Raw genomic sequence first — 24,589 nt, forward strand, 5'->3', positions numbered from 1 at the left:
ACAGATCTCCTTCCACAAAAGGTTACAGCAATAGCTTGGAGGCATTTGGTGAATCAGTGGGAGAGAAGAGTTTATGAATTCCAAATGTGGGGGAGGAACAAACGAGAGAGCATCCACTGTGTGCCAGGCAACAAATGGGTGCAAACAGCATCTGCCCATTCCTGCTGGGCTCAGAAAGAACAGTTGTCCTGCAGTCACCTTCTGCGCCAGGCACCAACCTCAGGCACTGGATTGCCAGTCAAGACAACAAGGTGACAGGCACATCACTAGCGCCCAGGAAAGGAAAAGCCACTTTGCCCAGCTTTAGCACCTGTCACCATCAGAAGTTACCAAGCTGGACGATTACAAGTCTGAGATCATTCTGGGCTACTCCGATAGCTATGCCAGCCTGAGTCACGTATCAAGATCCTGTCTCAAAAAGTAAAAAAAGGGCTGGAGAGGTGGTTCAGCAGCTAAGAGGGATCTGACTTCCCTTTCTGACTTTTGCAGGCACTGCACAAATGGTGCGCAGACATATGCAAACACCCATACTCAAGATCCCCCCACCAAACCCCACAAGGACACATCTATAATCCTAGCAGTACGGAAAGTGAGGCAGTAGGATTTTCTAAGGGCATCCTGGGGTACACAGCCTTGTCTCAACCAACCCCTGCCACCACACACGAGAAAGATTTTTACAACAGATCTGTAGAGCAGGCGCTAATCTGGACAGAAGGCAGTAATAAATTAGTTTGAAGACTGGCTTGTTTATAACTATATGACCTCAATCACCGCAGGATCTATCTACTTTCTCAACAAAGAAATGGGACACTACACAAAACCTGAGCTGTAGGGGTTAAGCGCGTCTGAGACTTGTCTGAACAACTCTGGGCAGTAAGAGAAGTCCGACAGTCTTTTCCCAGGGCCCAGCACTGCCACTAACATGCTATGCAAATTATAGCAGGTCAGACGTCCTATAGAGCACACAGTATGTCATGAATACAGGGATGAAAGAACTCAGCTTCCACACTGTCTGATGCACCACAAAATAAAAATGAGAGCACAAATGCAGCTCCAACAAAGATCCTTTACTGGGAGCTCCTAAGACATCCAGTCCTTAATCTGAGCACGTTTCAACTCAGCTGATGGCTGACTTAGGTAAGGCTTCTCGGTGACAAGAGTGCTTCCCTCTCTATTATCAAACAGGTTCTTGACTCCCGTACGAGCATCCTCAGGGCCTCTGTCCCATCTTCTTCAGGGTTCGATTAAGCTACAAGGAACAGTAAAGCAAAGTTAGATGTGGGATTTTTGGGACCCATCCCAACAGTGTGCATTCCTTAGACCCTCAGTGGTCAGTCTTTTTTCTTGTCTTCAATTGACAAACCCACACCCTATACTGCTCTGCCTATTTCATAGACAGGACAGGGGTTCAGGGGGGCTAGACCAGTTAGCTTTGACCTCTCCCTGATAGAACAGTCCTGATTCACTGTCTGACAGGCAAGGCTTAGACGGCTAAATAGTAAAAACAGTGCCACTCTGTCATGATCCTGAAGGAGCATGGCCTCTGTCGGAGGACAAAGTGGCTCAGAGATGGACGAGGGAGTCCCACCAACTTGTGCTCTTTGGCATGACACACAAGACATTTCTTAGGGTAAGACAAGTGAGTACTAGGCCTGTCAAACACAGCTTCTAGTGGTTCAGCCTGCAGACACTGGCCAGACCTGTCTGGGCTGGAGAACACCCCAACTGGGAACCGGGAAAGGAGGGACTCAGCAGCAAATCCACCCATATTAGGAAATACCAGGAAGGGCAAGGAGCGGCACCCTTTAAGGCCACCCGCAGACCAAGATCTTGGAAAAAGATACCCTAGAAAGGGCTGACACAGCAAGTCCTGGGCCCAATCCACTCCCCAAGCTGCCAGGCAGCTGAGCTTAGAAAGTTAAAGGGCCAATCACTCGTTTCTTAAAAAGAAGCATGAGAAAAATTTAAAAGCCCCACCTCTATCCTCAGGCTTATCAGCCACTCTCTTAGACATCTTACCTCTTCAAATTTGTGAATCTGCCGGATAAAGAAATCCCCGTAGCGTCTGGCAACCTTGGTGTCTGCAATATGGATCATGTCCTATGGGAGAAAGCAGTCAGAAGTGGTGGGGGGCGGGGGAAGAGGGCCACCTAGTGTGGAGCCACTTAACTGCAAAGTACAATGTGCCAAGTGGTGCCCCCAGTACTGGGGGCGGGGTAGGGGAGGCTACACTACTTAGCTACATCTCCAGTCCTCTTTATTTTTCTTTTTGAAAGGGTCTAAATTGCCCAGGCTGACCTTGAACTTTAGATGCTCCCTTCTCAGCCTCCCAAGCAAACAGCATTAGAAAACCTGAACTATCACACTCAGCTCCTACACTAATTTTCAAAAGCAAATTTGGGTAAAGCAGATCATGACCAGAAAATAAAAGCATGCATTCGCAGGCACACACATGTAGTCCTAACACTTGAGAGGCTGATGAAACAGGATCATCCCTGCTTCATCTACACAGTGAAGACCACCCTGCTCTCAACACTCCCCAAACCACCCAAGTCATAACTGGCATAGGGCCTTTAAACCATAGATGCAGTAGTAATTTTATCTGAATACAATGTCACAGCAAAACATGATTTGTGAGCTGGCTCAGTGATGGTGATCATCTATAATCCCAGGATTCCTACTTGGGTTGGGAGGTGGAGTCATGAGAATCCAGCAGAGTAAAACAAGACAGAATATCTTATCATGACAGAAGGTGAGAATCAACTCCCAAAATTGTCCTCTTACCTCTACATGCACACCAGCACACAGATCACACACACAAAAACAAAACAGAAAAATAAAACTTGTAATTTACGAGTCAACTGGGAGAAGTATTTATTAAATCATCTGAGTTGGGACTAGTTGCTGGTCACTAGGAAATGATGGTGGGTAGAACAGGTCAACGGTACTATAAAGAAATTGTTTATGTCAAACACCGAGAAAGAATTCAGTGCAGAGAACAGGCGTGTGGGAGGGGTGCGGACACACATTTGTGCAGATGTATACAACTGTGCACAGAGGCCAGAGGCTAATGTAGAATGTCTTCTTTTATTACTCTCCAACTTACTTTTAAATTTTAAATTAGGGGCTAGAGCCTTGTGGTGGTGGTGCACACCTTTAATCCCACCACTTGGGAGATAGAGGCAGTCAGATCTCTGTGAATTTGAAGCTAGCCTGGTCTAAAGATTGAGTTCCAGGACAGTCTCCAAAGCTACATAGAGAAACACTGTCTCCCCCCCCAAACAACAACAACAACAACAAAAAAAAACACAACCCTCCCCAAAGTAATAACAATAACAATAATACAATAATAATAATGGGCTGGAGAGATGGCTTAGCGGTTAGGAACACTGTTGCTCTTCCAGAGGACCCGGGTTCAATTCCCAACAACCACATGGCAGTTCACATCTGTCTGTAACTCCAGTTCCAGAGAATTTGACACCCTTACACAAACACATGCAGAACACCAATGTAAATAAAATAAGAATAAATCATTTTTAAAAAAGTAAAAAAAAAGATTTTAAATTATATGCAAGTGGGTATCTGCATGTCTGCATGTGAGAGCGAGTGCCCAAGGTGGTTAGGGGCATTACACAGCAGCCTGATGTAAATTCCAGTCCTTCAGAAGAGCAGCAAATATTCTTTTTTGTTTGTTGTTTCTTTGTGTAGCCCTGGCTGTCCTAGAATTTATTCTGTATCCCAGGCTGGCCTCAAACTCACAGAGATCTGACTGCCTCTGCCCCGAGTGCTAGGATTAAAGGCCACCACTCCCGGCTCCAAGTAAACTGTTAAAGCTAAATTAGTGGAAAGCCACATGAGCCTGATGATGGGCACGATTTCAGATCCCATGCAAAGATAGAGAAAGAAGGCTGGAGAGATGGCTCAGAGGTTAAGAGCACTGACTGCTCCTCCAGAGGTCCTGAGTTCAATTCTCAGCAACCACAGTGTGGCTCACAGCCATGTATAATGAGATCTGGTGCCCTCTTCTGGCCTGCTAGCATACATGGAAGGAATGTTGTATACATAATAAATAAATAAATTAAAAAAAAGATAGAGAAAGAAGAGCAACTCACAGAGCTGTCCTCCACCCTCCCACACACCATGTGGCACACGCACTCGCTCGCTCCTAACAGACTACCCAAAACAGGACCCATCCATTCCATAATTACACACACACCCAAGCCTGAAAGCACTATTCACGAGAGTCAGAAAGAGCTGCTGCAGTGGGTACAAGCACTTTCTGTGAAAGCCTGATGGACGACTTGACACCTGGATCCCACACTGCAGGACAGAACTGCAAGTTGTTCTGTGACCTCCACGCAAATACATCAAGGGGCACTTCAAGTCAAGTACCTTGGTAAGGGAAACTACAACTACTTGATATATAAAAGAAGCAATGCAAATTAAAGTGAGGCTGAGTGGGGTGGTTTGAATGAAAACAGCACCATAGGCTCATATATTTGAATGCTGGGTCTCAGTTGGTGGATCTGTTGGGAAGGATTAGATATGATCTGCTAGAGAGGGTGTTACCAGGAATGGGCTTGGAGATTTCAAAAGTCCACACCACTCCCAGTTAACTCTGTCTGTCTCTGCCTCAGGCCTAAGGATCGGATGTGAACTCTTAGCTTCTGTTCTAGCACCAAGCTCCCTTCCGTGATGGCTAACCTTTGGAACCATGAGCCCCGAATTAAATGTTTTTACAAACTGCCTTGGTGATGTGATGATGTTGCCATGGCAATGGAAAACTAAAACAATGGGCATGGTGGCACAGACCTGTAACCCCAACTACTTAGGAAACTGAGGCAGGAGGATCAAAGTTCTAGGCCTACTTGGGCAATTTCACAAAATGGGTTGTAAAACTGGGCTGGGGAGTGCTTGCCTAACATGCACAGGCCCTGCTGCATACCCAGCACTGCACAAAACAACAACAAAAGTCGTTTTCATCTTCTCGTTACACAGGACACTAAAGAGTCTGGCTCCACCTGGAGTCACAGCTCTACTCTTCAGGCCACCATAGTCCAAGGAAGCCACTGCTATGCTGTTAACACTTCAGTAGGAACTCAACACCTTCTCAGACGTGTATGCAAATGTGCTACAGATTACTGACAGCGAACCTACAAAAGCCTTATGTACACTGGACAACAGCATATGCGTACAACCCAGCATATGGGAAGCTGAGGCAGGAGGATCATAAGTTCAAGACCCTATGTGTTCCTTCATGTAATAACCTAAAATCACCCAGAAGCCCATCAACAGGAGAATAACCACTGTAGTGGGCAGGCGATGGGAGGTGACTGTGGGTCTCAGGGCAGGCATGAAAGAACTGAGCATGTGCAGCAGTTGTGGAGAACAAGTCTCTCACAGCCAATGTTGAGCTCTCATCCCAGCTGAAACCTCACTTTCTCAACAAAGCCTTCTTTACCATTTTATGTCCGTAATTTACTACATATCTGACTTAATTATAAGATCTATCATTTACCCCTTGGAGAGAATAAACAGGGGATGCCGTACCTTATCAATATAGAAGTCCACCTCCGAGGCTGACTGGAACTCGCCATCTAGGGCAGAAATGCCACTGGTCCACACCAGGTTCTTCATCTTGTGCTTGAAGACAAGCAGTTGGATACGGAACTCCTGTTCTGTGAGGTCCAGGAAACCAGCCAGCTTGGCCACAGGCATGGTGGTGTAGAGCTTGAGGAAGCTGCGGATGGTGGAGAGCTGGGCCTGCTGCTGCACTTCGTCAGAAAACACCTTCAGCTGCTGCAGGAAGGGCTCTTTGTGGTAGTTAGGATGCACATTGTCATAGTTGGGCACCACAGGTGACAGGAACTTGGGACAGGCATAGCTAAAAAGCTCCTCATAGACCTGGGGGTCGCCCTTCTGCATGCGCAGCATCTTGTCCCCGTATTTCTCCCGCAGCTGGAGGTGGATGCTCTCATCAATCCGCATGGGGTACATGGTGAGGGCAATGGCCAACAGAGCATGCATCTGCTCGTTCTGCTTGTTAATCTGGGGAAGTCAAAGAAACACAGACCATCATTTATCACGCTGTCCAGCACGCATCCGTCGCTGCACTCTCCCAGGAGGCCTACAACCCCAACCCCAAGCTCTCTCGAGCCCCACCCAGGGCTAAGTCCTCCATGGCTGTCTCCAGAACCCTCCCCAGGGCCTCTCTGGTTGGCCTCACATTACTGGAAAGTCAATTCTTATAAAAACTTGTTAGCAGAAACATCTGATGCTAAAAGAAAAAAAATCTTCAACCTGCTAAAGGACGGCCTACCAAAACTAATCCCTACATTCCCAGGAAGCCACTGCCTAAGCTAGTCTACAGAGCTGTGTCAGGACTCTCCAGCTCCAGCCCCTCTCTGCTCAGGCCATCCATGCTTCCTAGGAAACACCTCTTCAGCCCATATGCCTAGAGCCCATCGTCCCCTACTAACTGCTTCAGACATTTGTTTTCAGTGCTGAGGAATGAATCCAAGACTTCCATCATGCTAGGCAAGGGCTCACCATCAAGTTAAGCTCCTAGCCCATCTAACCCCAAGTTCCAAAGTGTTAATGATCAAAGGTAGATGTCACGACAACAAAAGCAGAAGTCCTGCTGGAGAGTAGTTCAGTGGTCAGCGGTCGTCTACACATGCCACAGCTGAACAAAACCACATGTTCTCACACTCAGAAGCCAAAGAGGTTGATCTGACAGAGGGGTAGAAAAGAGTTGTCCCTAATGGCAAAGGCTTTTATTCTCAGCTACTTTAGTGGTTAAGAGATGGGGATCACAAATTCAAGGCCTATTAGGGCAACAAAGTAAGTGTAAGGTTGACCTGGTAAACTTAGCGAGACTTCTTAAAATGTCTTTGTTTTTGCTTTTGGGGGCAGTGGCAGCTGGGAATACAGCTCAATGGTACACTGCTTACCTAACAAGCATCAGACACTAAGTTTAAGCCCCACCCCCACACACAGGAAGAAAAGCTGTGAGTCCTGTAAGCTAAGATAACGAACAGTATGGAAAGATATACCCACAGGAGGAACAGTGGCACAAATATTATAGCGTAACCAACCACTTTCTGATTGGGTTTAAGGCCTGCTCCACAGGAGGAACTATATGTCTGCTTCTGTAATTTAGGCAGAGAAGCCACAGTAGGGAAGCCCATAGGCCCCAGGGGTGAACCTACTGCTATTAGTTTGCTAAATGGACATAGCACCAAAATGCCCTCTAAATCTGTATCTCTCGGGTTTTATCAAAGAAGTTCCATTGTGTAATGGACAACAGTTAACACAGAAATTCACAAGTGGCCAAAATCCCAAGAAATGTTCAGTTAGTCACAAATGGGACATCTGTATCACACTCCCTGCATCCCAGACTCAGGGACCATGGAGAAAGAAGGGCAGGAAGACTGCAGAGTCAGAGACTGAGAAGGACTTTGGTGCTGTGAGAAAACCTTCTTGCATACTATAAAGATTTGTCACTCCAACTGGTTTAATAAAATGATGATTGGCCAGTAGCCAGGCAGGAATTATGGGCAGGAAAACCAAATTTGGAGAATGATGAGAAAAGGGCGGACGGAGTCAGGGGAGATGAAGCAGAATGTGTAGAAAATGAGCAAACAAGCCGTGAGCCACATGGCAAAGCGTAGATTAGAAATATGGGTTAATTTTAATATAAGAGCTAACTAGCAATAAGCCTGAGATATCTATCGACCAAGCATTTATAATTTGTATTTGTATAATTGACTGCTTCTCAAGTCAATTATTTGAGAAGCAGCTGCAGGTTATTTGGGAGCAGTTGGTAGGGACAGAAAAACTCTGCCTACACTCTGTAGTAAAATAGTGTCTTCTGGACATGACAGGACACCTGCACTCAGGAATGACACCAACTGTGGTTTCCTGGACAAGAACAAGCAAGACAGTCACTATTCCAGCATGGAACAGGAAGGGGCGGAGCTCAAGAGCCCTCACCGCTTGCTGAGGAGCCATCAGTAGGTGATGGTGTCGGAAGGAGAGTCAGTTTGCAATGGCACTGCACCCAGGAGTGCATGGGCAACACAGACTATTCCCTGGTTCTTAAAATAACCAAGCAAACAAAAGACACAAGGTTGAGAGGGCTGGGAGTTCTGGGAAAAGAATGGAGTGGATATGATGAAGATATAGTTATAGTGTGTGCATGCACGAAACTCTCACGTAATGAAGAAAACCATGACACTGTTTAAAAACCCAACATGCTGAGGAGGAAGACAGTGGCCAGGAGCAGCTGTCAACAGAGTTCCCCACAACAGCTGCTGTGGTCCCTGGAAGTGAGTGGGCAGACAGAAGGCGTTCAGAGAATAACAAAGGCCATATTTATATCAATTAAAATATGCCAATATCTTATATTTTATATATCAATATATAAATGTATATGTACAAAGAACTAGAAAAGGGACTAACTGGAGAGATGGCTCAGAGGATAAGAGCACTGGCTGCTCTTCCAGGGGTCCTGACTTTAATTCCCACAATCACATGGTGGCTCACAGCCATCTATAATGAGATCTGGTGTCCTCTTCTGGCATGAAGACATACATGCATGCAGAACACATATAAATAAATCTTAATTAAAAAAAAAAAAAAAGAACTAGAAGAGCCAGGTGGGCAGTTGGTGGCAGAGGTAGGCAGATCTCTGAGCTTGAGGCCAATCTGGTCTACCGAGCAAATTCCAGGACAACCAAGGTTACCCAATAAAATGCTATTTCAGAAACAGACAAAAAAACAAAACCAAAGGGGCTGGAGAGATGGCTCAGCAGTTAAGAGCACTGACTGCTCTTCCAGAGGTCCTGAGTTCAATTCCCAGCAACAACATGGTGGCTCACAGCTATCTGTAATGTAAACCTGGTGCCCCCCCTTCTTGGCATGCAGGCACACATGGAAGGAATGATGTACACATAATAAATAAATAAATCTAAAAAAAAAACAAAACAAAAGCACTAGAAGAATAGTTTTAAGGTTTTCAACACAAAGAAATTATAGATTATAAGAAATATCCTGAATTTTTGGTTGTTTGTCTCTATGTAGACCAGGCTAGCCTCAAACTCAAGAGATACACCTGTCTCTGCCTCCTAAGTACAAGAATTAAAGGTATGCACCACCCAGCTCTGATTTTTCTTTTTCCTTTCCTTTTTTATCTAATTACCACATATCCCACAAATACACACAATTTAAACTGTATTGAAATGAAGTAGGTTTTTTGTTTGTTTTTGATTTTGGTTTTTCAAGATAGAGTTACTCTGTGTAACAGTCCTGGCTGTCCTGGGACTCGATTGGTAGACTAGACTGACCTCAAACTCACCGAGATTCGCATGTCTCTGCCTCTTAAGTGCTGGGATTAAAGGTGTATGCCACCACTGCCCGGTGAAATGAAGTATTTTTAAGAGTAGCAAATTTTAGATAGTGTTTATCCAGAACTGTTGGTGTAAGTGCCAAGGAATCAGCTGCCTGGTGAGACAGTGATTGCAGTTCTCTTACCATTTCATACTTGTATGTGGTCCTCTGGAACATACTCTTGGTCCTCTGGATGTACAGGAGGATGTTGGCAAACACCCGGATAGCATCCTGGTAGCGACGCATCATCAAATACGCAAAGCCAACATAATAGTATGTGGTGACCTGGCACTCAGGTACACGGGAATACATGCTCTGCAAAGAAAGGTGGAAGCAGTAGCCATGAGTCCTGATTCATATCAAACCAGAAAAAAAAAAAAAAAAGAGGAATAATTGGATGGGATAATAGATTGGCATTTGTGAGTTATTGTTTTTAGACAATTATATTGGTATAGATTCTTGTATATTGACACAAAGTTAAATTAATTGAATATTGTATCCATGTATGCTTCTACTTGTTTGAAACATTGTTTATGTATTTATATCTACCATATTGCAGTGTACATTACTACCTCTGATCAAGATACTTAAACATTGTTTACATTTGAAGGTCATTGTCTTTATTTATTACACAGTTGTTTATTGTCTTAGTCTTTAAGTTAGATAGGTATTGAGAATTATAGATCAATGGTCATCTATGTTTGTAATATTTATAATTAGACTAATCAGGTTCTTTAGATACATAGAGATTATATTCAGTATAATCTTTTTAATTAATTAATTAATTTATTATATATAATATTCTATTTATTTATTATGTATATAATATTCTGTCTGTGTGTATGCCTGCAGGCCAGAAGAGGGCACAAGACCCCATTACAGATGGTTGTGAGCCACCATGTGGTTGCTGGAAATTGAACTCAGGACCTTTGGAAGAGCAGGCAGTGCTCTTAACCTCTGAGCCATCTCTCCAGCCCCAGATAGATAATCTTCAACTTCTTCAAAGAGCTGCAGAAAATGGCCTTTAATCTAACTTAAGAGTTCCGTGGTAGTGAGACACAATCGCTCCTGGCAACACTGATCTATTCCTGAGAGAATGTTGAGCACCAAAGACACTCCACCTGGAGCCTTTCTTCTTGACAAAACTGACCTTTGGGAGAAGAAATGCCCATACCTCAACCACTGACAGAGATACAGAGTATCCGTAAATGGATAAAACAGGACTGTCATATCCTGCCAAGACAGGGTAAGATAGTTTTGAAAAGTTTCTTGCCTTTGAAAATGGTATGTCAGTTACGTTAGGCCTTAGCCAAAGTTGGTTGCTTCAACACTGCAAATGAGACTTTGGGTGATTGCCCAGGTAGTCAGTTGTCTCTGTCATTTGTTGCACATTTTGGAAGTTTCTCGATCGCACTTCCTGTTTACTCAAGTAATAAATATTGTTTCCCTTCTCAGATCCTCGATGGAGTTGAAGATTAGATAATTGTAGCCACCTTCCTCATTATTTAGACAAGCTTATTTTCAATGCAGTATTTAGACTCCTTGAAATAGAATGTTTAGTACAACTTTTGTTATGCATTCCTTACTTAATATTGTTTATTGTCTGTAATTTTATATTTGTTATCTGTTCCTATTGTATATAGTTGTATTGGATTTGGATCGATCTTGTTTAGACAAAAGGGGGAGATGATGGGGAAACTGTCAACCAATCACATCTAATTAAGGCATGGCAACCCGGACCCCAAAAAGAAAAACTGGGAGGACCCAGGTGCACGCTCTCTCTCTGCGCGGTGCCCGCCGGACAGATAGGAAGTTGGACCTCTCACTCTTGTAGTGTGAGTTTTCCCCTTTTAGCCATTAAAAAAATAATTGTTATTCTTGAGCTGGCCTGGCTATTTATTGTACCATCCTAATTCGCTATACTTACCTTCTTGTTCAGCTCGATATTCTCCAGAACCTTGATAGCCTGGTAGTAATCCCCTAACAGGGAATGCAGGCGCAGAAGCCCCACCAGGCTGAAGTAGCCCAGCATCTTGTAGAGGGAGTGTCGTCCATACTCCCCAGCCACACTTTCAGGGTCGCCTGTGAGGGAAAGATGTTCTGAGTGCTTCCACAGATGAAGGTAAAAAGTGACCAGCCTGGGCCCTGACTGTTACTAAGACTCCTCACCTGATGCCAGGTTTCAAAGCGCGCACGCGCGCACTTATCTTATGATGACTAGCAGCTGCACTGAGAGTGGAAGCTCATTTGTTGTTTTTGTTTTAATCCTAACATATCTAAGAACGTGAGAAGGACCTCACTGAGAACAGTTATTCACAGGCCCTTCCTTTTGAAACCCAAAGCCAAAGCTATTTACCCACAGATGCTATGGCCTTTTCTGTGGATCCAATAGGCATGGATAACACTGAAACAATGCCAGGCAGAAGTATGGCTGCCTTTGTACCCTCAGGCAGTGTGTCCTGGAGGCCACATGGTTGTTCTTGCTCCTTGTCACAGCTGACTTAAAGACCTACTCCCTTTCCTCAGCACTCTACTTAACACAATCAATCACACACACGAACCAAACTCATGCCTGGGGATTTGACAGACATGTCTCCAAAATAATCTCTCAATGGAAGTTGAAAGGGCCGACAATATGGTTGAGCAGGTAAAGGCACTTGCAGCCTAGTCTAGCAAATTGAGCCACACTTCCCAGAACCCGAGTGGAAAGAGAGAATCAACTCCTAAAGTTGTTCTCTGCCCTCTGAATGTGTGCACTGTGACACATGTGCACCTATACACAGAAATAAATAAAATAGAATTTTAAAAAATTTAGTGAAGCCGGGTGGTGGTGGTGCGCGCCTTTAATCCCAGCACTTGGGAGGCAGAAGTAGGTGGATCTCTGTGAGTTCAAGGCCAGCCTGCTCTACAGAGCTAGTTCCAGAACAGGCCCAAAGCTACCAAGAAACCCTATCTTGAAAAATCAAAACAAACAAACAAACAAAAAACCCAAAAAACAACAACAACAACAGAAAACTTGGTGAAAACTAACAGTATTTGCTGTTAATTTAAAAAAAAAAGTGAGTTTTGCTTGGTTTAGTGGCGTGTGGCTTTAATCCCCGCAGAGGCAAGCAGGTCTCTGAGTTCAAGAGCAGGCCAGTCAACGCTACACAGAGAATCTGTCCCAAAAATAAAAAGGAACAAAAGAATGAGCTTCCAAAGACTTACCTGATGAGGTGAGGAACAAGATTTTTTTCTTTTTGGTGCTGGGAATGAATCTAGGGCTATGCACATGCTGAGCACATAGTTTTCTACTGAGCTACACCCAAGCTCTAATGTGATTTCTTAAAAATTATATAATAAAATAAAAGGTGTCAATCTTAAACCAGGTATGTTGATACATGCCTTTAGCACATGTGAGGCAGATAGATTTCTGTGAGTTCAAGGCCAGCCTGGTCTACAGATGAGAATTTCATTCATGTTGATAAAAAACCCATTGAAATTATAGGGCAGACCATTAAGTTCAAGGTGACAAAGAGAAAGGTCACACTAACATGGCTCCTCCCACTCTACCCTGATTAAAGAAATACTGTCAAATCGCAAAGAAATACACACTAGAGTGAAGAGCAGGAGCAGAGCAACAGTACCGCCTGAAAGGCAATTCAACCTTCTCAGGAACACACTGCAGACAGGCGAGTCTCTGAGTGCCAGACCAGCCTGCTCTACGCATAGGCTGGCACAAACACACACCATTCTTTCCCTCCCAGCTGAGAGCAGTGTGAAATTAGATTATCCTCATACACATTCAACTAAAATCTGTTACAAATCTGACACAAAAACAGAGATAAGACTCCAGCCGTCTTCTAAAAAGTCAGATTTTAATGTGCCCTGGAAAAGTCTTTAACTGAAAATAAAATAAAAAATGTGTGTTCATGTGTGCACATGCACACGGTCAAAGAACGCAGCTGTGTGATAATTCTGAGAACTTGTGAGAACAAGAATCTTGTGTCCTGTTTCTTCTTCTTATCATTATTATTTTGTTTTTTTTCGAGACAGGGTGTCTCTGTGTAGCTTTGGAGCCTGTCCTGAAACTTGCTCTGTAGACCAGGTTGGCTTTGAACTTACAGAGACAGGACTACCTCTGCTGGGCTTAAAGGTGTGCACCACCACTGCCCGTCCAGCTCCTCTGTTCCTTCAAAGCTTGGGTTTGTTCTTAGAAGGTGTTTTTGTGCCCTTCCTGGGTATTGTAAACAGGAGTGGGCTCTTCAGATTACCTAATACCTTGTTATTCAAAAAATGTTTTCCTGCCAGGACAGTAGTAGTGTACCCCAGAATTTGGGAGGCAGAGGTAGGTGATCTCTGAGTTCCAAAAGAGTCAGGGTTCCACAGAGAAACCCTGTCTTGAAAACAAAGTTCCCAAGCTGGGCCTATCCTGGAGTTTGTATACAGCTCGAAGTCATGTGAATTTTATGTGACCTTGCTCAACCCTCAGGCTATAAACTGTCTGATGCTCTAAATAAAGTTGGCTATTACATGAGTGATACAGATATGAATAATTTAAATTTAAGGTCAATTTTCTTATATGTATTTCTGATCTTAATTGTGTAGCTCATTTAAAATGTAATGTATAATTAGGAAACGTAGGTTGTTAATGGATAATCATCAATAATAGTCAAGCTTGTAGTTACGTTAGTTAGATTTTCTAGATATATAAAGATATATTTCAGTTGGATAGGCATTCTTCATATCTTTCAAAGACTACAGAAAATGGCATTTAAAATGTTTTAATAACTTAGGGCTTTTCATGACAATGAGACACGTCTGCTCCTGGCAGCACCAGCTTCTTAGAGAGGAAGATGGGCATCGAAGAGGCTCCTTATGGAGTTGGTTAGCCATTTGGGCAAGAAACTGCTCTTGCCTGGACTGTTGCATAAACTGGACACAAAGAAGCCACAAAGAGAGGACTGCTGAACTTGCCTAAAGGTGAGATGATCCTTCAGGGTTCCTGATTCATGAAAGAGTCTGCAAGACATTGTGCAGGATACAAAAGAAAGTGACTGAACTGTCTTTGAATTTTCCTGCTTAATGGAAATGTCTGCTGGATACTATGGGCCTGTAGGCTAAAGATGGATGCCCCAACGGTACAAAAACTTTGGGTAACTGTACAGGTGGCGAGATGTCTGTCATTTCTAGAGTTTTGGAAGTTTCTTATTTCTTGTTTACTTAGGTAATATTATATCCTTCTGGAGTCTTTGATGGAATTGAAGAATGGATAGATGGTTATAGTAAAATAGATCTAAATATTGTAACTGTAATTCTTGCTTGATAACTGTTTTGTTATATGTAATTTTACTATGTTAAAATGAAAGCCTTTCTTTTTGTTTAAACAAAAAAGGGGAAATGGAGTAGGAGGACCTTCTGTCTATATCTTACTTTCATTGGTCAAATAAAGAAACTGCCTTGGCCTTTTGATAGGACAGCAGCTTAGATAGGCGGAGTAGACCGAACAGAATGCTGGGAGAAAGAAAACAGAGTCAGGCAGACGCCGTGGCTCTCTGGCCCGTGAAGGACGTAGGCTAGAATCTTGTTGGTAAGCCAGTCATGTGGTGATACAGATTTATTAGAAATGGGTTAATTTTTTTAAAAATATTTATTTATTATGTATACAATATTCTGTCAACATGTATGCCTGCAGGCCAGAAGAGGGCACCAGACCCCATTACAGATGGTTGTGAGCCACCATGTGGTTGCTGGGAATTGAACTCAGGACCTCTGGAAGAGCAGGCAATGCTCTTAACCCCTGAGCCATCTCTCCAGCCCCTAGAAATGGGTTAATTAAGATATGAGAGTTAGCCAAGAAGAGGCTAGAGATAATGGGCCAGGCAGTGTTTTAAATGAATACAGTTTCTGTGTAATTATTTCAGGTAAAGCTAGCTGGGTGGCGGGACAAGGCCTGCTGGCCTCATCACTACACACGAGACTTTAGTCCACCTCATTTTTAGGCTCTGCTCTTCCAGGTTCACACCAACTACAGCGGTGACACACACACACACACACACACACACACACACACACACACTTACATAATAATGGAAATGTTATGGTTCGCATTATTTTAAATGTAAAGAACAGGTAAAATGGCTCAGCTAGTGAGAGCACAGGCTGTAATAGGCCAGCAACCTGGATTTGATCCCAGGAATCCATGTTATGGAGGAGAGAACCAACTTCTGCACGTGTGTCCACATGTATATCACCATGAACACATACACACACAGCAATATTTTTTTAACACGTAAGGACTTCCCAACAAAAAGTTTGGGCTGTATTAATGCAAACAAAGGCTCTGGAGACACAGCAGAGAAGTTGAAAACGAAGATCTCAGTGAGGTCAGCTCGGCCTCGCCTGCCGCACTCACCTCCGCTCGTGTAGACCTCCAGCTGCCGGTTGATGTTGGATTTGTCTACTAGTGAATGTAGTACATTAAGGACACTGTGAACATTCCAGATTTTAGGGTTAGATCTAAGGAAGTCAATCTCCTCCTCGGACTTCTTGGCAGTCTTGCAGCGGTACTGACTAAATGACTGGAACTGTTGAGGAAGAGGGAAAGATGCGACAGGAGGGTAAATCCCAGTGACAGTCGTGTTGAGAATGAAGTGACACAGGCTTTTATTCAATAATTTTTAGGACAGGGAATGACTTAGCTATACAGCGCAGGTGGCCTCAAACTCTCAATGGCCCCGCTTCTGCTTAAGTGTCAGGATGAAGACAAGGTGTGTGTTTTCAAGTCATAGCAAATGGCACAATAAAGCACAACACTGTCACAACAGCTCTATAGGCAAATTCATATAAACACCCAGGCACTAACGTGGTGCCCTTCCCTCTAGAGTAACTGATGCCTATGCAACAGCAGCTAGCAGCCACTTTTGTGTTATATGAGGTTGAAAAGACTATATAAAACTCCATCTAAAAGGCCAGGGGTAGAGGCACAGTCTTTAATCCCAGCACTGAGGCAGATGTTCAAGGCCAGCCTGGTCCACAAAGTGAGTTCCAGCCCAGTCAAGAGCTACACAGTAAAACCCTGTCTCAAGGGGAAAAAAAGCACTGAGGAAGAGCCATTCCCTGTGTCTCTTGCCTTGGCCAGGGAGACTTGCAGGCACTCCCCGATCCTCGTGACAGTCTCTGTGGATTAGAAAGTCCCTTACCAAAAAAACACCAGCTAAGCTAAGGAATTATACTTATCTTAAGACGGATAAAGCTCAACCAGAGGATTCTCCTCCATTCCCAAGCCAATCAGGCAGCCAACAATCTCAAATTATGCCAAGAGGCTGACAAAGCCGAGAAGCCACAGGTGCCAAGTACACAAGTGTGGCCTGAGATTTGTGCCACGAAGGGCACTGGGGTCTCCCTCTCTCAGAGCCCGAAGGCATCTGCACCCGCCACAATTCATCAACATGCCATTCACAAAGGCTCCCTGGCCTGTGGCATTCAAATACCTTAATTAAGATACTGATTTCAAAAAAAAAAAAAAAAAAATAAAATAAAAAAAAAAATAAAAAAAAAAAAAAAAAAGATACTGATTTCAAGTGGAGGCACATACCCTTAGTCCCAGCACTTGGAAGGCAGAGACAGGCTGATCCCTGGTCTACAGACTAAGTTCCAGGACAGCCAGTGTTACACAGAGAAACCCTGTCTTGTGCAGAGGGGGAGGAATATATACTAATTTCTAACTTGGTCTGTAATTCCCTCAACATGGAGAAGAGGCAGAAGTTTGAAGAGAGCCTGGGATACATGAGATACCATGTCAAAGGCAATGATTTGAGATAACATGGCCCGGAACTTGCTACAATCCTCCTGCCTCTCCCTTCCAAGTCCTGGACTCACATGTGTGTGCCACCAAACCCCGGAGCGTATTCTGCTTGTAAGATGACTAAAGAAAAGCCGGAAAAGGACTGTGACAAGACTGACTATATAAGGAACACACGTTAGCTGTTCTCTGACTAAGCACTGGAGATGAGGAAGCCACTGCTGGTGGTTAAATCACACACCCAGCACCCAGGAACTCCAGGACCCGTCAATGGTGACACTGAACTTCTATCTGCAGGCTACACAGTCATGACAACACCTTACACCTGGCCACTCTCAGTGCAATCTCAACAAGAGAACCCTGAGGCAAGAGACAGTTCCTCATTGATAAGCAATGTGTTCTTGATTCTGACCTAGCGCATATCAGGCAAACACTATAATCAAGATAAAGAACTATTTCTAGCTAGGCAGGGTGGTATCCCCCTTTAGTCCCAGCACTTGGGAGACAGAGGCCACCCTGGTCTACAAAGAGAAACCTAAATGTTTCTGTTTGATGGATGAGAAAGAGTACTGAAAACTTAACGCCAGTTACTGAGACACGAGGCAGACCAGAATCTACAGCCACCTAACTCTAAAGCCTGAAGTGTGCTGCTGCCAGACCAGTTCCTGAAGTCAGAAAAGTACTAGGTGACAGAGTTCGAACCAAAGACTTCCAAGTTGGTATCTGGAATTCACAGGCTTCAGTGTTCTCTTTAGAAAACCATTCTAACCCAGAGCCCAGCGCCAGGGAGCCACGCTGGAGATAGCATCACACAAATGAATGACCCATGGCTGCTCTCTGTAGGGATTACTTATTTCACGTTAAGGCTGAGGCTGAACAGGTACCTGGTAGATGAACTCATCGATGATGTCCCAGAGCCACTGGTTGGGAAGTTCGAGGGGAGCAGGTCCATCAGCATCTGTAGAGATCACAAGAAAATCAGACCGCAGACAGAAGTTTGCCTGTTGGAGCAGGGTCAGAGCACCCTCATAACCTCTCTCACCAGAGCACTATAAACCACAAGACCTCCCTTCTTCCCCACACTGGAATCCGGTTCAGGAGACAGGTGCCCTAAAACCGTCCCTGGACAAAAGTGAGACTTACTGAGAATGTAGTTGAAGAGATTGCAGTAGTTGTAATAGGATTCGAACCTCTGCTCTAAAGAGGGTCCCCCCTGTAAAGAGAACAGGGATATCAGGGCACAGGTCTGCTCTCTCACTAGGAAAAAGGAGTCCTAGTGACTGAACCAGGTCAAGGCCAAGTTATGGCCACACATCACAGCCAACATTCCCAGAGGAATGCAGATCTAGAGAAGCAGAGAAACAGAAGGTGTTTCAGGAGCCATGGCCCTAACAAAGGTGACAAGGTAACATTGGAGAGCTTGAAGGTCAGGGAGTTAAAGGAGGTAACACAGCACTGGGTTACCAAGGGTTTTCAGTGACGGACAAGAGAATCCAGGGGATGGCAAAGTCATTGGCCATGAACCACCTCCCGGTAAAGCCATGCCTACTCACTTGTATCATTTACGACTCCTAGAAAGGCACAGATGAACAGATTAAATTTACCATGTCGGGCTGGAGAGGTGGCTCAGAAGTTAAGAGCACTAACTGCTTTTCCAGAGGTCCTGAGTTCAATTCCCAACAACCACATGGTGGCTCACAACCATCTGCAATGAGATCTGGTGCCTTCTACTGGCTTATATAGGATATATGTAGGCAGAATACAATATACATATTAAATAAATCTTAAAAAAAAAAAAAAAAGGTAGCACCTGGGAGGCAGAGGCAGGTGGATCTCTGTGAGTTTGAGACCAGCCTGGTCTACAAGAGCTAGTTCCAGGACAGGCTCCAAAACCACAGAGAAACCTTGTCTCGAAAAACAAAACAAAAAAAAAGGTACCACATCCCTAAATTCTACGATATTTATTATCTGGTCCTTCACAAAGGTTGACTCTGGTTCAGAGTCTCGAGCTGGGGAACACAGTGGACAACGTATTTGTGAGGAGTAGAAAGAACTGCCTTGGACAATTAGATTGTTCACTGTGTTCCCCAGCTCAGTGTGCTAGTGACTGGTGCTCTGATGGGCAGAGAATAGCTAGGAATCCAGGACGGGTGGGGACAGTCACAGGGAACACAACTGGCAAGTGAGTCAGCCAGATGCAGCAGGGTCAAGGATCTAACCTCACATTTCCTAAACATGATGGACTACGGGGGATATATTACTGTAAGTTCCCAAGAAGGAGGACTAGGATAGTGGAGATGGACGGGCAGGCACAAGTGTTCAAGTGTCTATAACAGATACCAACTTTATGGGTCAAACTATTCTTTTGTCTTTCTTCTAAAAAGTGCGGTGGTGCTGCACACTTTTAATCTCAGCACTCTGAGGGCAGAGGCATATGGATCTCTGTGAGCTCGAGACCCTCTGGTCTACCGACCGAGTTCCAGGACAGCCAGGGCTACCAGAGAAACCGTGCCTTGAAAAACCAAAACGTTAAAAGAAACCAACCAACCAATGGAGGGTAGGGGACTACAGTGATTAAGAGTAATTCTTGCAGAGGACCAGGGTTAGATTCCCAGCATCCACATGGTGGATCACAACTGTATGTTAACTCCGGTTCCAACGGATCTGATGCCCTTTTCTGACCTCTTCAGGCACACAGACATACACATGTAAGCAAAACACTCACACATATAAAATATATATAAAAAGAAACAACAACAACAAACAACAACAAAGAGGTACCAAGCACCTTAAGACACAGAACAAATACAACTAGGGAGGGTATTAGAGATGAAATGGACACAGACAGTTCACAAAAGTTTTAACACCAACATTAATGTCAAGTACTCACGCTGACTTTGGCATATATATGCCTGTAGTATAATTCTTTGTACAAAATTAGGAATACAGCATCTAAAAGACATAGCAAAAGGGTACTTCATTAATCTACAAAGCAACTGGTGTTTCCTGCAGCTGCAGCCTTTCAGTGGAGGGACAAGGGTGATCTAGAGGGTAAACCTCTTTTTTGTTTAGGTTCTATTTATTATGTATACAGTATTCTGTCTGTACACTAGAATGAGGGCACCAGATCTCATTACAGATGGTTTTGAGCCACCATGTGGTTGCTGAGATTTGAATTCAGGACCTCAGTCTGGTCAGTGCTTTTAACCTCTGAGCCATCTCTCTAGGCCCTAAACCAGTGGTTCTCAATGTTTTTCATGCTGGGACCCTTTAATACAGTTCCTCATGCTGTAGTGTTCTGAACCCAACCATAAGTTTCTTTTGCTGCTACTCTATAAATAAATTTTGCTACTGTTAGGAATCATAATGTAAATATCTGTGTTTCCTGGTGGTCTTAGAGGCAAACCCTGTGAAAGAGTTGTTCAACCCCCTTGAAGGGGTAGCTAGCCACAGGTTAAGAACCTCTATTCTAAACTCTTAAGCTTATGCCCCAAGAACCTATGCACCCAGCCAGGGTGGTGGAGCACGCCTCTAGTCCAAGCACTTGAGAGGCTGCAGCAGGGAGATCTCTGTGAGTTTGAGGTCAGCCTGGTCCACACAGTGAATTCTAGGTAAGCCTGAACCACACACAATGAGATCCTGTCTCAACAAAGGACTGTATACTGGCCAGGTGTGCCCAGAGAAAATGATGTCCCATGCTGCTTTAGAGCTCCTAGCCATCTCTCCCTTCTCTCGCTCTCTCTCTCTGAGGCAGGGACTCACCATGCTATCACTGGCCTTAAAGAAAAAGAAAAGTGAAAGGTGAGGGGCTAATTAGCCCAAGCCAAAGTGACTCAAAGACCACATACCCCAAAGATGGAAGAGAAAAGTTCATATCTGGAAAAGCTCAAATTATCCAGCTTTCTCTAACCATGTAATTTTACTAAAAACCTACACCTTGCCAGGCGGTAGTGGCGCAGGCCTTTAATCCCAGCACTTGGGAGGCAGAGGCAGACAGATCTCTGTGAGTTCGAGGCCAGCCTGGTCTACAAGAGCTAGTTCCAGGACAGGAACCAAAAACTACAGAGAAACTCTGTCTTGAAAAATCCAAAAAAATAAAAATAAAAACCTACACCTTAAGCTCCGGGGAAATAAAATGCTAAGTGAAACACATACAGGCCAACCATGGTGGCGCACACCTTTAATCCCAGCACTTGAGAGGCAGAGGCAGGTGGATCTCTGATTTTAAGGCCAGCCTGGTCTACAGAGTGAGGTTCAAGACAGCCAGGGCTAAATAGAGAAATCCTAGCTGGTAAAAGCAAAAAAGGAAGAAGAAAGAAACACAAGCTCCCTGGCCTTTCTGCTTTCATGATATCTGGATCCAGCCCACGAGACACAGCGTTCACATCTACCACCTACCGTTACCAACTTGGGGAGCGATGGCTTCCGCCTCAGGCCATGGTGTATTCTTGAAGAATCTTTCAGTTAGCTTGGTCCAGCTGAAAGCCAAGCAAAAACAATTCACAACTCCAAAACAAGAAAGACTCAGGACCCAACCCTCAAATTCAGAACATAGGAGATATCACAGAAACAAGCCTGAGCCCTCCAAGTCTATGACTCTTCTCAATCCAGCTCTTCTCTTTGGACCCTAGCAATGTGGGAACAGAGTTCAAGTCCTGTTCACTGATCCAACAGGTGTCTGGTCATTTGCACACACACCATCTTCCCAGAACTTCCTTAAAACATTTCCCGTCTCACCCCTAGCTGATCTGCCTTTTATCCAGCAAACATTATTATCCACTACTCTGGAGCTTGGTCTGTGCTGATATGCACTGGAAGGTTGTACAATTCAGAAATTAAGCTCTGGTGTTAAGAGTGTGCCGGTTTAGAACTGAGCATATGCACAGTGGGGGCTAGCTATGGTTGCTTCTATGCTTCCTTTACTGTAAAAAGAGGAAACCTGTGGAATTTACACCATGGGATTACTGTCATAGGCAAAGAAGAAGCCACACAAAGTACTCCAAATCTTCTAACCTGCACTGGGAATATATGCTAATTGTTACTACCACCTTTAATAGCAGTGACATTATTTTAGATACGAACCTTGCTTGTTTGTGGGATACAAAGTCCAGTTAATGAACAAGGCCAGTGGTTCTCACCCTGTGGGTCTCAACCCTTTTGGCAAACCTCTATGTCCAAAAATATTTACATGACAATTCAGTAGCAGGATCACAATTATGAAGTGGCAATGGTAACAATCTTATGGTTGGGGGTTACCACAACATGAGTTGTATATTAAAGAGTCACAGTATGAGTAAGGTTGAGAACCACTGCTCGAGCCCAAGGAATCACAGCACAGTGAAAACATCTCTGAAAAACCAAAACCCATAACACACACACACACACGATTACACATTACTCATCTTGTAGGAGCTTCATCAGTAGGCCAGTCCCACACAGAAACTCAGAAACGGCACATACCTGTTCTCATAAATGTCCTGGATCTCATACACCTTCTGGTCAATGACATCACTGGAGACACGACTGGCCTGAAGCTCATATACTTTCTGGTCAATCAAATCTGAGACAGTCTTGTGGAAATACTGGATGAAGTTTTTGATCACTTCAGGAATCACCTGGTAGGTCTGCTGCTCATACTGCCGTTCGTAGGCGAGGTCCTGCTTCGGGTCTCCTAGAGGACGGACACAATAAAAACTCAAGTGCTTGCAAGCTCATACGTATGATGGACCAGAAGGGCAGGACCACATCACAGGGCTGGGGATAGAGTTCAGTCTTAATCATAGAAGCTGGGGTGGATTGGGGAGGGAACACACAGCCACAGAAACACGCACCCCACCCCATACACTAAACTCAGATCCACATCCACACAAACCAGTATAATTTCCCTTTAAACATTTAGAGACACAAACTTTCCCCAAGTCACCCTCGGTCCTTCAGAACGATTACCATCAAAGTTATTAGCCGGGCATAGTTGCACACACCTTTAATCCCAGTACTTGGGAGGCAGAGGCAGGTGGGTCTCTGAGGCCAGCATGGTCTACATAGTAAGTTCCAGGATAGCTAGAGCTATACTTACAGTGAGACCCTGTCTCAAAAATAAAAAGAAAATAAAAAAGAGAAAAAAAGAAAAGAAAACCAAACCAAAACAACAACAAAAAAAGGAAACTCACTTTCTAACTAAATAACTTATGGAAAGCTACTCAGTCTTTTCACCTTTAAAGAGACATTACTCTTGGTACTTAGTTCATCTCAAAGTCACCATAGCATTTCAGTAAACTTCAAAAGCCTCCCGGGGAAATTTTACATGGACCTGGTTTGAATCAAGTACATTTTCCACACCAAGCTTTTCTTCCTCGGGGCTGGAGTAGGGGTCAAGTGGTAGTGTGTGCTCAGGCTGCACCGGACCCCGAGTTCAATCTCCAGTCCAAATCAGCACACCCACAAAGGTTGTCCACCTTCACCTGATGGTTTAAACAAGGAAGGTTGTGGGTGTGGCTCAGAGCTGGCCTAGAAGCATAGGGCTCCATCTCCAGCATGACACATAAAATTACCCACAAGTAAGGGAAACCTAGGCAGGCCAGCTATCCTTCAGACACCGGCAGGAAGAGCACAGAAAAGGCCTGATTTATTAGGCTCGTGACGCTAACCTACCACTCAGGCCTAATGGCCGACTCCAGACCTGGGCCACCAAGGTATTTTTACCAGGGGCCTGTCAGATTCAAAGCTGAGACAGTCAAAAAGGTGCCAATCCCTGGAGACACTGAGCCAGCAGGGCGAATTCAGGTCTCACCTGTGTGCATATCATAGTCGCCCGGGTACGCATAGGGATCATATGCAGCCTGCGAGGAAAAAGACAAAGTCAGGAATGCACGCCCAGTGGGGATTCCAAAACGCTCGTCCTCAGGCGTACACGTCAAGCAGGAGACTGATGTCACCACGCAGATAGGACAGTCCCCACCTCGGAGGGGTTCATAAGTGTGCGAGAAATGGGAGCAGGGGCAAGGACGACCCACAGTTACGGTGGAATAAGGAAAGCACGGTACGAGCGCGTCACAGCCAAGAGCTCAGCTCCAAACACCCATCAGCCTGCCTCGGGCTGCAACGACACGAGGCGGCAAACGCCGAGGAGGCGGGATCGGTGAGGAGTCCCGGAGCAGGGAGGACCGGGATGGTCGCGACGCCGCCTCATCTTGGGGACAGATCCCACCGAGTCGGGTGCCCGAAGCGGAGCCTGCCACGCGCACAGCTCCTCATTACCTCAGACTCGTAGTCATCAGCCGGGTAAGACATGGCTACCGCGCTCCAGAACCCCGCGGGAGAGAGCGGAAGAAGTACTCTGCGCCTGTCTGGCTGGACAGGAAGTCCCGCCCATCCCAAGTCTTACCGGAAACTCTTCCGGCCCGGCTGGGGACCTGG

At 44.8% G+C, this 24,589-nt stretch overlaps 1 protein-coding gene across 2 annotated transcripts; it reads right to left on the reverse strand.

Moving 5' to 3' along the window:
- Positions 1–941: 941 nt before the first annotated feature.
- On the reverse strand, positions 942–24,537 carry Eif3l (eukaryotic translation initiation factor 3 subunit L). 2 transcript variants are annotated; one of them, XM_057792623.1, is made up of 13 exons: positions 24,431–24,537; positions 23,964–24,012; positions 22,634–22,844; positions 21,572–21,651; positions 20,064–20,125; positions 18,317–18,386; positions 18,058–18,131; positions 15,785–15,956; positions 11,318–11,472; positions 9,535–9,705; positions 5,551–6,048; positions 2,020–2,100; positions 946–1,249 (listed from the first exon to the last, which is right to left on the reverse strand). In XM_057792623.1, exons 1-13 carry the CDS (start codon positions 24,461–24,463, stop codon positions 1,211–1,213), a joined length of 1,695 nt encoding a protein of 564 aa, XP_057648606.1. In that variant the 5' UTR covers positions 24,464–24,537; the 3' UTR covers positions 946–1,210. The 2 variants fall into 2 exon arrangements, with proteins under 2 accessions (XP_057648607.1, XP_057648606.1); XM_057792624.1 differs by lacking the exons at positions 21,572–21,651; positions 23,964–24,012; positions 24,431–24,537 and having other exon boundaries at positions 942–1,249; positions 22,634–22,712.
- Positions 24,538–24,589: the final 52 nt, after the last annotated feature.

This window comes from Chionomys nivalis, chromosome 17 (genome assembly GCF_950005125.1).
Source record: "Chionomys nivalis chromosome 17, mChiNiv1.1, whole genome shotgun sequence".
Taxonomy (NCBI): Eukaryota; Metazoa; Chordata; class Mammalia; order Rodentia; family Cricetidae; genus Chionomys; species Chionomys nivalis.

What these genes read in the sequence shown, in the direction of transcription:
- Eif3l (XM_057792623.1), bottom strand. Translation starts at nt 24,463, where the DNA reads ATGTCTTACCCGGCTGATGACTACGAGTCTGAG. An exon ending in TCTCTTCAACTACATTCTCA is followed by an intron (nt 18,132 to 18,316) that starts GTAAGTCTCACT and finishes TGATCTCTACAG; the next exon opens with ATGCTGATGGACCTGCTCCC. An exon ending in ATATCGAGCTGAACAAGAAG is followed by an intron (nt 9,706 to 11,317) that starts GTAAGTATAGCG and finishes CTTTCTTTGCAG; the next exon opens with AGCATGTATTCCCGTGTACC.